The sequence below is a fragment of the Hyla sarda genome, chromosome 11, assembly GCF_029499605.1.
Source record: "Hyla sarda isolate aHylSar1 chromosome 11, aHylSar1.hap1, whole genome shotgun sequence".
In the NCBI taxonomy this organism is placed as follows: Eukaryota; Metazoa; Chordata; class Amphibia; order Anura; family Hylidae; genus Hyla; species Hyla sarda.
Window position 1 is genome coordinate 8,316,491 of NC_079199.1, and position 12,470 is coordinate 8,328,960.

Here is a 12,470-nt window from a genome sequence, read left to right on the forward strand (position 1 = left end):
TGGTGCTGCTATTGGTTGATCGGACACCGAAGCCAACCAATCATCGCTCTGCTTTCAATTCTTATATCATCCTGGTTAAAAAACAAAACATGAAAGCTGAGCTCTGATTGGTTGCTATAGCTCGGCAGCCGCGGGTTGTATCATGACGCAATCGTCTGTTCCCTTTTCCTGGGAAGCGTGGGCGTGGCTTCCGAGTGTTTATAGACACGTACCGCTCGCTGCACACACGTACGTCACGCGGGCCACGCCCCCTCGCGCAGGGGCCTCTTCCGGGTTGATGCTGAGGGGGTTGTGAGTGATGCTGCTGCAGGGACACGGAGTGGACATGAGATCCGTCCTCCTGCTCATCGGCCTGTGCTGCCTCCTGCCATGGGGGGCGCTGCCGGACACCCCGGGCTCTGCTGCCCACAGCTGCTTCTGCCAGGTGAGAGGGCTCCATCCCCATATATATACAGTATATATATATATATATATAACACACACACATATATACACACACACACTACATTGTTACCATTTATGTCCTGATACTATGTAACCTGTATGGGGTGACTAATTATAATGATGCTACTTCAGTTACGCTTATGTCACATGACTGGACTTTTTCCTATTTTATTGTAATGTTTTAAAGCTCTCCGGAAAGGTAAAGTATGGCTGTCCGGGCATGCTGGGAGTTGTAGTTTTGCGATAGCTGGAGGCACTCTGTTTGGGAGACGATGCTATAGAGGTCGTCACCCCCTTGATACTTTGTTACATCTAATGTAGTTGTCTGACACCCTAGGCTCTATGTATATGATTATATATATATATATATATATATATATATATATATATATATCCACAGGTACCACTTATGTCCTAATACAATGTAACATTTAGAATCAATATAATTATTGACACTATGACGGATACACGTTTGTCACCTGACGTGATATAAGTGTATCCGTAATAGTGTCAATAGTTATATTGATGCTAAATGTTACATTGTATTAGGACATAGATGGTACCTGTGGATATATACACATGTCTGGGGGACTGACAGTGCATGATGGGAGTTGTACTTTAGCAACAGGTGGCAAGCCGCAGGTTTGAGAACGCAGATTTAATGTGAATGGAGGTCTGTCAGGGCATGATAAGAGTTGTAGTTTTGCAACAGCTAAAGGGTTATAGCTTGGGGACCACTGCTCTGATGTGTATAGGGGGGAATCTGTGTGAGCATGATGGGAGTTGCAGTTTTGCATCAGCCGGAGTGACACAGGTTGAGAACCAATGCTGTAATGTGTATGGGGGACTGACAGCGCATGATGAGAGTTGAAGTTTTGCAACAGCTGAGGATTCACATATTAGGAAACGCTAAACTAGGGCAGTAGATGGTACACATGAGCAATTGGAGACCCCTACATAGGACATGTCGGAATTTCCCAACCAGGGTGCCTACAGCTGTTGCAAAACTGCATCTCCCAGCATATCTGGAAAGCCAAGAGCTAGAGGCACACTGGTTGGGAAACACTGGCATATGTCCTGCCAAAAACGCCCCATATAACCCTTATATGACCGAACCGACTATCACATATCATCAATGTTATACACGGACCCCATTAAATCCTAGATACAACAATAGGATGATTTCTATGTCAGACATGGCGGCCACTACAACTCCTATCATCCTAGACTCACTAACAGCAAATCTACCCAGCAAAGCGACAACATGAGGTGTAACAAAGTATCAAGGGGCGACAACCTCTAGAACAGTGTTTCCTAACAAGCGCACCTCCAGCTGTCGCAAAACTACAACTCACTGCAACGTTGCAAGAACAAACAATTATAACTAAGAAACCTCTGGAAATTAAAAGAATAAAAAAAGATATGAATGCTTATCATCTGCCATACTTTACCTTTCGCTGTGCTTTAAAACAATAAATAAATAAAATGATTGCGCAACCATGTGACTTTATTAGCAAGAAAGTCACATCATGTAAAAAAAAAAAAGTGTCACTAATTATAATGATGCTACATGTTACATTGTATCAGGACATAGAGGGTAACAATGTAACCAATCTCTGTTTGTTCAAATATAAATGCACAGAGATTGGTTACATTGTTACCCTCTATGTCCTGATACAATGTAACATGTAGCATCATTATAATTAGTGACACTTTTTTTTTTCTTGCTAATAAAGTCACAAGGTTGCGCAATCATTTTTATTAATTATTTATTTATTTATTGTTTTAAAGCACAGAGAAAGGTAAAGTATGGCAGATAAGCATTCATATAATTTATTTATTTTTTATTCTTTTAATTTCCAGAGGTTTCTTAGTTATAATTGTTTGTTCTTGCAACGTTGCAGTGAGTTGTAGTTTTGCGACAGCTGGAGGTGCGCTTGTTAGGAAACACTGTTCTAGAGGTTGTCGCCCCCTTGATACTTTGTTACACCTCATGTTGTCGTGTTTTTGGGTAGATTTGCTGTTAGTGAGTCTAGGATGATAGGAGTTGTAGTGGCCGCCATGTCTGACACAGAAATCATCCTATTGTTGTATCTAGGATTTAATGGGGTCCGTGTATAACATTGATGATATGTGATAATCGGTTCGATCATATAAGGGGTATATGGGGCGTTTTTGGCAGGACATATGCCAGTGTTTCCCAACCAGTGTGCCTCTAGCTTTTGGCTTTCCAGACATGCTGGGAGTTGCAGTTTTGCAACAGCTGTAGGCACCCTGGTTGGGAAATGCTGATGTGTCCTATGTAGGGGTCTCCAATTGCTCATGTGTACCATCTACTGCCCTAGTTTAACGTTTCCTAATATGTGAATCCTCAGCTGTTGCAAAACTTCAACTCTCATCATGCGCTGTCAGTCCCCCATACACATTACAGCATTGGTTCTCAACCTGTGTCACTCTGGCTGATGCAAAACTGCAACTCCCATCATGCTCACACAGATTCCCCCCTATACACATTAGAGCAGTGGTCCCCAAACTATAACGCTTTAGCTGTTGCAAAACTACAACTCTTATCATGCCCTGACAGACCTCCATTCACATTAAATCAGTGTTCTCAAACCTGCAGCTTGCCACCTGTTGCTAAAGTACAACTCCCATCATGCACTGTCAGTCCCCCAGACACATAAGAGATGTGGTCTCTAAACTTTGGCTTACCATCTGTTGTAGAACTACAACTCCCTTTGTGCCTTTACAGCAGTGTTTCCCAACCTGGGTGCCGCCAGCTGTTGCAAAACTACAACTCTCAGCATGTTCGGAAAGCCAACGGCTGTCCGAGCACACTGGGAGTTGTAGTTTTGCAACAGCTATAGGCACCCAGTTTGGGAAACACTGCCTTACAGCCTCCCTCCTATATACACTAGATCAGTGTTTCCCAACCTATGGCTCTCTAGCGGTTTCAAAACTACAACTCCCATCATGCATTGACAGACCCCACACCCTATACACATGGTGAAAATTGTAGTTTCACAACAGCTGGCTTTGGGAAACGCTGCTTGGAAAACGCTGCTTTGTTGTATTTGGCGGCTTGTCAGGGCATGCTGGGAGTTGTAGTTTCGCAACAGCTGGCAAAACTGGTTGTCACAGGTTGGGAAACAATGATCTAGATTCATCATTAAAGGAGTACTCCGGTGGAAAACTTTTTATTTTTTTATTTTTTTTTTAAATCAACTGCTGCCAGAAAGTTAAACAGATTTGTAAATTACTTCTTTTAAAAAATCTTAATCCTTCCAGTTCTTATTAGCTGCTGAATACTACAGAGGAAATTATTTCTTTTTGGAGCACAGAGCTCTCTGCTGAATCATGACCACAGTGCTCTCTGCTGACATCTCTGTCCATTTAAGGACTGTCCAGAGTAGGAGAAAATCCCCATAGAAAACATATGCTGCTCTGGACAGTTCCTAAATTGGACAGAGATGTCAGCAGAGAGCACTGTGCTCGTGATGTCAGCAGAGAGCTCTGTGTTCCAAAAAATAAAATAATTTCCTCTGTAGTGTACAGTAGCTAATAAGATTTTTTAATAGAAGTAATTTAGAAATCTGTTTAACTTTCTGGCACCAGTTGATTTAAAAAAAGATTTCCACCGGAGTTTATCAGGATTAGAAAAACAGAGCAAAGAAATAAAAAACAAATAATAATAAAAAAAACGAAGAAAAAAAAACAGCGCCACACTTGTCTTTAGCGTCTGTATGGTATTAGAAATTTGCTGCATTTACTTCATTGGAACACAGCTGCAATACCACAAACAACCTGAAGACAAGTGTGGGGCTGTTTGTAGAAGAGGAATGATCTGAATTTTGTCTTGTAAGGATCCGGTAATGAAAGGGAAGTCATTCTGATCCTTGTAATCTCAGTATTTAGGGGTTTACCATAAAACCCTTCCGTGAGGTGACGTTGTACACAGTGTGTAACAGACTCTTTTCCCCTTTACAGGTCGCTGGCTACCTTGATGACTGTACGTGTGACGTGGAGACTATAGACCAGTTTAATAACAATAAATTATATCCCAAACTGCAAAAACTGCTGGAGACCGACTATTTCCGATATTACAAGGTAAGTCTTATGTCTCCCCCTGCAGAGGACTGCCGCACTGTGCTATGGAGGTCCCAAACTGACCCCCAAAACCCACCAGCATCTGTCATTTTTCCTTTTAAATTGCGGATTTCACACTTTAGACTTTCCCAGGTGTCTGCTCGGAATAGTTTGTTTTGATTTTTGCTTTCTGCACAGAAATTCCGAGGCGGACCAAACGAAATCCCCATTATAACCAATACAAAATACAACATACCTAAAATTCCTTTCAGAACATCTGTCGTGTGAACGTACCCACGGGGCTAAAGGGGTACTCCGCTGCTCACCATTTTGAGCAAACTATTCCGAACGCTGGAGCTGGTGCCGGGAGCTTGTGATGTCACGAGGGGGTGGGGCTATGACGTCACAAGCTCCCGGCGCCAGCTCCAACATTCCGAACAGTTTGCTCAAAACGCTGAGCAGCGGAGTACCCCAATGCAAGTCTATGGGAGGGGGCGTGACGGATGTCACGCCCCCCGCCATAGACTTGCATTGAGGGGGTGGGGCTATGACATCACAAGCTCCCTGCGCCGGCTCCAGCTCTTCAGAACAAATGCTGAGCAGCCGAGTACCCCTTTTAAAGGGGTACTCCACTTGGTAGGCCGTCACGCCCCCTCCCATAGACTTGCACTGAGGGGGCAGGGCTATAACGTCACGAGCTCCATGCGCCGGCTCCAGCGTTCAGAACAAACGCTGAGCAGCGGAGTACCCCTTTTAAATGGGTTCTCGACTTGGCAGGCAGTCACGCCCCCTCCCATAGACTTGCATTGAGGGGGCATGACCGTGACATCACAAAGAGGCGTGGCTGACCCCCGCAGCGCGAAAGCGGCATTCGGAGCATTTACTTCTGAACGCTGCCCAGTGGAGTACCCCTTTTAAATGATGCCTATCAGCGTGATCGCTGATGTCCGTCATTAGTGACAAGTGTTGGCTGCTGATAGCAGCCGGTACCCGTGCGATATGAAGCGCGCGCTCATCTTCATTTTCCACAAGGACGCATGCCACATAAATACAAGTGTGTGCTTAATAAATATAAATATATATATATATGTGTGTGTGTGTGTATTTTTATGTATAAAATTTGTATTTATGATTTATATATATATGTGTGTGTGTGTATATATATATATATATATATATATATATATATATATATTTGGATTTATTTCTGTTTTCTTGCTGCTGGTACTTTTTTCATTGCTGCCAGATATAAGAAATATTCTTCCATTACCTAAATTTTGTGTCTCACTATATAGTGTCAGGGATGTGGAAATCCTATAGCCCGACGCCCGGGACAAGTAGTTTTGGGTGCCGGGCAGGTGAATTGTTTATAGATTTAGCCCTGTATCGGGCAGGGACAGACAGACTTCCCCCTTATTTTTCTTTAATGTCGGTGTGAGGCGCAGGAGCCGATGGAAGTCTGTACCTCACACCAGCTCGAAGTGTATGGAGGGGGCGGCGGCCTCCAGCTGACTGCAGAGCCCCCTTATCTCCCCTCCCGGAGGATGGACGGAGCTCAGAAGACACAGCAGGGTGAGAGAGAGGACGTAGACAGCTCCGTGCACAGCTCCATCTCCCGCACACAGCTCTACCCCTCCCCTGCTCTGTCTAGACAGGACCTAATCCACCACGGGGCGGTTGCTTGTTTGCACGAGGACAACACAGAGCGGGGGTGAGGGGGAGGACGGAAATCTCACCTCACACCGGCCGGGACTACAGCTCTGATGTCCACTCATGCAGGGGGGGGGGGGGGAGCGGCAGGTGTATGTATGATGTGTGCATATGTATGGTGTATATCAGTGTTTCCCAACCAGGGTGCCTCCAGCTGTTGCAAAACTACAGGGCATGCTGGGAGTTGTAGTTTTGCAACAGCTGGAGGCACCCTGGTTACACTGGTGGATATGTATGGTGTGAGTGTATGTGTGTATGATGTCTATGTGTGATGTGTATGTAATGTATGATGTATGTATAATGTCTAAGTGTGATGTGTATGTAATGTATAATGTGTGTATGATGTCTATGTGTGATGTGTATGTAATGTATGATGTATGTATGATGTCTAAGTGTGATGTGTATGTAATGTATGATGTATGTATAATGTCTAAGTGTGATGTGTATGTAATGTATAATGTGTGTATGATGTCTATGTGTGATGTGTATGTAATGTATGATGTATGTATGATGTCTAAGTGTGATGTGTATGTAATGTATGATGTATGTATGATGTCTAAGTGTGATGTGTATGTGATGTATGATGTGGGGTGGGCAGCGGCAGGTGTATGTATGGTGTATATGTATAATGCATATGTATGGTGTGAGTGTATGTAATGTATGATGTGGGGGGGGCAGTGGCGGGGGTGTGTGTGTGTATGATATGGGGGCAGTGGCAGGTGCATGTATGATATGTGTATGCATGAATGTTTTGTATAGGAGCGGACTGTCACGTCGGGCATTAGGGCAGTTGTGCCATCTAATTTTATTTATTTTTAGTGGCCCCTGCACTAAATTGCACCCCCAGAATCCCACCCCCTTCATACTCACCCGCCAACCAAGAGCCCCACGGATGCACACAAACACGCCCGAACCAAAACTACAACTCCCAGCATGTTACACCATAACCTAAACTGTAGAACTATAAAGTGCAACATGCTGGGAGTTGTAGTTTTGGTTCGGGTCAGCTGCAGAGCTATAGGCTGCATCAGGGCATGCTGGGTGTTGTAGTTATCTAACTGTAATTCCCAGTATTCCTTGACACAGACTATGGCTCTGCAGCTGACACAAACCAAAACTACAACTCCCAGCATGTTAAACAATAACCTTAACTGTCCTACTATACAGTGCAACATGCTGCAACACCCACAGAACCATAGACTGTATCAGGGCATGCTGGGAGTTGTAGTTATCTAGTAACTAAATGCAACTTCCAGCATTTTCTGACACAAAATGCACCATATAAACTGGAGTAGCAGAACCCCCCCCCCCCCCAGTATCACATAAGTCCCTATTGAGACTGAAAAAAAGTGATTAAAATATTTTAAAAAGTGCGTATACATGTGAATAAGCCCCTTTCCTAATAAGTTTCCAATTTTCTTTAAATAAAAATAATGTACAAAAATAAACATAAGTGGTATCGCTGCATGTGGAAATGTCCAGACTATTAAAATATGATGTTAATTAAACCGTAAGGTGAACGGTGTAAATGTAAATAATAGTCCAGAATTGGTCATTTTTGGTCACTTCATATGAGAAATTTTTTATAAGGTGATCAAAAAGTTACATCTAGACTTATCTGGGCTTGTCTGGGGTGTAAGAGGAAATACAGCTCTCCGGCCGCTAATATCCCGGCATACTGCGATCACCTATTAACCCATTAGATCTCCGCTGTCAGCAGTGTCTAAAGGATCTTATATCCATCCCTGGTGGTCTAGTGGGGGGATCAGACTATTTTGGTGGAAATTATTTTATCTGCCAGGACAAGTGGATTTTCTTGAGGGACAAGTAGATTGTGTTCCGCTTTAGTCCCTTGGACAAGTAGTTTTTTTTTAAATTTCCACACCCCTGATAGTGTACATTATTATGGTGCAAAGGGCATTTCTGTCTCTCATATCTATCTGTCTATTTTGTGGTTATAATAAGTCTCTTAAAGAGGCAGTTACTGCTGATAGCTCTTTACCAATGTTTCCCAACCACTGTTCCTCCAACTACCACCTGTCCAGGCATGCTGGGATTTGCAGTTTTGCAACAGCTGGAGGCACCCTGGTTGGGAAACACAGCTCTATGCTGGGAAACAATACCCGGTATCTTGGTCAGTTATCCTATGGATAGTTAAGTGATGGCATTTAGAATTTTTAGAGAACTCTCTAAAAGTGTTTCCCAACCAGGGTGCCTCCAGCTGTTGCAAAACTACAAATCCCAGCATGCCCGGACAGCCGACGGCTGTCCGGGCATGCTGGGAGTTGTAGTTTTGGAACAGCTGGAGGCACCCTGGTTGGGAAACCCTTCCCTTAAATGTGAATATAATGCCGACGGCTGTCCGGGCATGCTGGGAGTTGTAGTTGTGCAACAGCTGGAGGCACCCTGGTTGGGAAACCCTTCCCTAAAATGTGAATATAATGCCATCTTTAATATTTGCAGGCCAATCTGAAGAAGCCGTGTCCGTTCTGGAAGGACATCAGCCATTGTGGAATAAGAGATTGTGCCGTGCAGCCTTGTCCCACGGTAAGTGCCGCTGCCGTCCCCATATTCCTCTACACGTGCGCCCTCCTGCAACCTGAACACAAATTCGATTGTATTGTGACATTTATGCGACCACATTTGTAGAACTAAAAGTCCCAACTCCCCTTTAGTTCATCAACAGCTGGAAACCTGTAGGTAATTATAGATCTAATTCCCCATTGGTCGGATTTACTCCTTGGAGGGAAAACCTTTTACCAGCTGCTCCTCGGCCAAAAACCTCCCATGGGGAATTGTAGTTTAGCAACAGCTGGAGAGAGGGGCCGACCGGCAGGTGATCGTGTAGGCTGCAAAAAATTAAAAACCTCTAAAGATACAAACAGGATTGTGCACAATGCCAACATATTTATATGTGCACTTAGGATCCACATGATTGCACAGCACATGATGGGTTAAAGGGGTACACCACTGGAAAACCTTTTTTCTTTTCTTTTTTCTTTTTTTTAAATCAACTGGTGCCAGAAAGTTAAACACATTTTTGTAAATCACTTCTATTAAAATATCTTAATTCTTCCAGTACTTATCAGCTGCTGTTATGCTCCACAGGAAGTTCTTTTATTTTTGAATTTCCTTTCTGCCTGACCACATTGCTCTCTGCTGACACCTCTGTCCATTTTAGGAACTGTCCAGAGCAGGAGAGGTTTTCTATGCTAGATTTTCTCCTGCTCTGGACTGTTCCTAAAATGGACAGAGGTGTCAGCAGAGAGCACTGTGGTCAGACAGAAAGAAGAAGAAAAAAAAAAACCTTCATGTGGATTGTACAGCAGCTGATAAGTACTGGAAGCATTAAGAAGTAATTTATTAATCAGTTTAAATTTCTGAAGAAAGGAAAAAGAGAGTTTTTTTTTTCCAGTGGAGTACCCCTTTAACAGCATTTCTCAGTAGTGCAGCCTTAGGCTTTGGGCTTGTTTCTGAACCAGTGTGCCTCCAGCTGTTGCAAAACTACAACTCCCAGCATACCTGGACAGCCAGATGCTGTCTGGATATGATGGGAGTTGTAGTTTTCCAACAGCTGGAGGCACACTGGTTAAGAAACGCTGAACTAGAGTTTGGATCTTTTTTGGTTTTGTATTAATCCCTGACTTTTAGGTGATACCTGGATAAATGTAGGTGCGTAATTTAGAGTTCCACATTTTACATTCTGTTTCTGTAAGGTAAAGGTGGGGGGGGGGAGCTGCAAGTCTTTTAGAGGGGACTATTTGAAGGATACTAGTTAATGGGGGCTTCTACCTAATAGGAGGTTCCCTACCTACCTGACTACCTAACTACTGTGGACTTCTACATACAAGGCAGGGGATCCCTTCAGACCTAGCTAATAGGGGAGGGCTCCTTATCTACTGGGAGATTCTACCTAATATGGAGGTTTCCTACCTACCTACCTACCTATGGGCTTCTACTAAATAGGGGGGGATTCCCTACCTACCTGTCTTGTAGGGGCTTCTACTTAATAAGTAGGTTTCTTACTTTTTCTAGGGGGATTCCCTACCTACCTATCTGGTAGGGGCTTCTATCTAATAGAGGAAGGTTCTCTACCTACTGGGGTTTCTACCTAATTGGGGGAGGTCCCTACCTATCTTCTGTGGGCTCCTACCTAATGAGTAGGAGTTCCCTACCCACTGGTGGCTTCTAATTAGTATGGATGGATTCCCTATCTTCTGTGGGCTTCTACCTGATAGGGGGCATTTCCTACCTTACTAATGGGGCAAATTATGAGCATCAGTGAGGGCCACATGTACGACTTTTGCCAAACAAAAAAAAAAAATTGGTATCAGGACATCCCTAGATAGAATATTCTATTTGTCTGCATCATTTAGTATCATCCATTATACACATACCGTGTGAGCCTATAGGTGTCAAATGTCAATATATTCAGTATATGGTTTAAATCGGAACCAGATGAGCACGAAAAGGTAAATATACCCAGTACAAGAATAGCTTAGACTGTGGCCTCCATACAGAGGACCTTCAGATGTTCAAAACTACAACTACCAGCATGCCCAGACATCTCTGATCATGCTGGGTCTAACATCTAAAGTAGTGTTTCCCAACCAGGGTGCCTCCAGCTGTTGCAAAACTACAACTCCCAGCATGCCCGGACAGCCGTTGGCTGTCCGGGCATGCTGGGAGTTGTAGTTTTACAATAGCTGGAGGCACACTGAATGGAAAACACTAACCTAAGGCTGTCCAGGCATGGTGGGAGTTGTAGTTTTGCAACAGCTGGAGGCACCCTGGTTGGGAAACACTTATCTAAAGGGGAGACCACTGAGCTTGGTCGGTGTTTTGTGACCCCAATGAGGGAAGATAACTAGATTACTAATTCACATCTACTCTGTATTGTTCCCAGGATTCGGTTCCACTTGGCATAAAGTCCCCAGGATTTAAGGTTGGTTTTTCTATTGCCTTTTTTCCCCCCCTCTTTTTAATACAGTCAAATTCCTTTAATCCAGCATCAGTGATCCCTCAACATACCATGGTAATTCGTTCCAAATGAACCATCGTTAGTTGAAACCATTGTATGTTGAAGGATCCGTGCAATGTTAAAGGGGTACTCCGCCCCTGGCATCTTATCCCCTATCCAAAGTATAGGGGATAAGATGTTAGATTGGCGCGGTCCCTCCCATAGACTTGTATTGACGGGGGGCGGGCCGTGATGTCACGAGGGGCGGAGCCGTGACGTAACAATGCTCCGGCCCCTGTATTGCCGTCATTACGTACAGAGCGATCTCGCTCTGTGCAGTAATGATAGCGGGGCGCTGCAGCAGCGATCCCTGGGGTCCCCAGCAGCGGGACCGCGGCGATCTGACATCTTATCCCCTATCCTCTGCACTGCAGGCTATGGCACTATGTGCGCTCCATTTAGGGTGATGCATATCAGAGCGGATTCCGCTGAGAGAATGAACGTTTTTCTCGTCTCTTATTTTATTCACCAGACAATTATACGTAACTCGTTTTTTTGTAAGGCTCAGATTTTGTAACAGATAAAGAATCTGTATTTGTGCGTACGATCAGATATAAGCGTCAGCTTCTGTGTCAGCCGTATGCACTTCCTTTCATATGAAGCGATGATAATACTGTGATGGTATCGGCCGTGTTCTGAATCCCCGCGTGCGCGACCCCGGGACTGCTGTCTGCAGACGTCGTGCTTTCTTTCTGATAATGCTGCTGCTGCTGGTTACAGGAAATAGAAGCCATTTTGTCCACTGAAGTTAAAGGGGTATTCCAGGCAAAAACTTTTTTATATATATCAACTGGCTCCGGAAAGTTAAACAGATTTGTAAATTACTTCTATTAAAAAATCTTAATCCTTCCTATAGTTATTAGCTTCTGAAGTTTTCTGTCTAACTGCTCAATGATGGTGTGACGTCCCGGGAGCTGTGCATGATGGGAGAATATCCCCATAGGAGCTGCACAGCTCCCGGGACGTGAGTCATCAGAAAGCAGTTAGACAGAAAACAGCAACTCAACTTCAGAAGCTAATAACTATTGGAAGGATTAAGATTTTTTAATAGAAGTAATTTACAAATCTGTTTAACTTTCCGGAGCCAGTTGATATATAAAAAAAAAGTTTTAGCCTGGAATACACCTTAAAAGACGGTGTAGTTCACTTTTGGCAGCAAATGGCTATTAGGGCATGTTGGGAGTTGTAGTCTTGCCACGGGAGAAACGGG

At 43.9% G+C, this 12,470-nt stretch overlaps 1 protein-coding gene across 1 annotated transcript in view; it reads left to right on the forward strand.

Annotated features, from left to right (window-relative positions):
* Window positions 1–79: 79 nt before the first annotated feature.
* Window positions 80–12,470, forward strand: part of ERO1A (endoplasmic reticulum oxidoreductase 1 alpha) — a gene marked incomplete in the record, with an annotated part of 52,034 nt that continues 39,643 nt past the window's right edge. Inside the window, 4 exon segments of the mRNA XM_056546066.1 lie at window positions 80–424; window positions 4,432–4,551; window positions 8,704–8,787; window positions 11,147–11,185. Coding sequence (XP_056402041.1) covers window positions 299–424; window positions 4,432–4,551; window positions 8,704–8,787; window positions 11,147–11,185 — 369 coding nt within the window.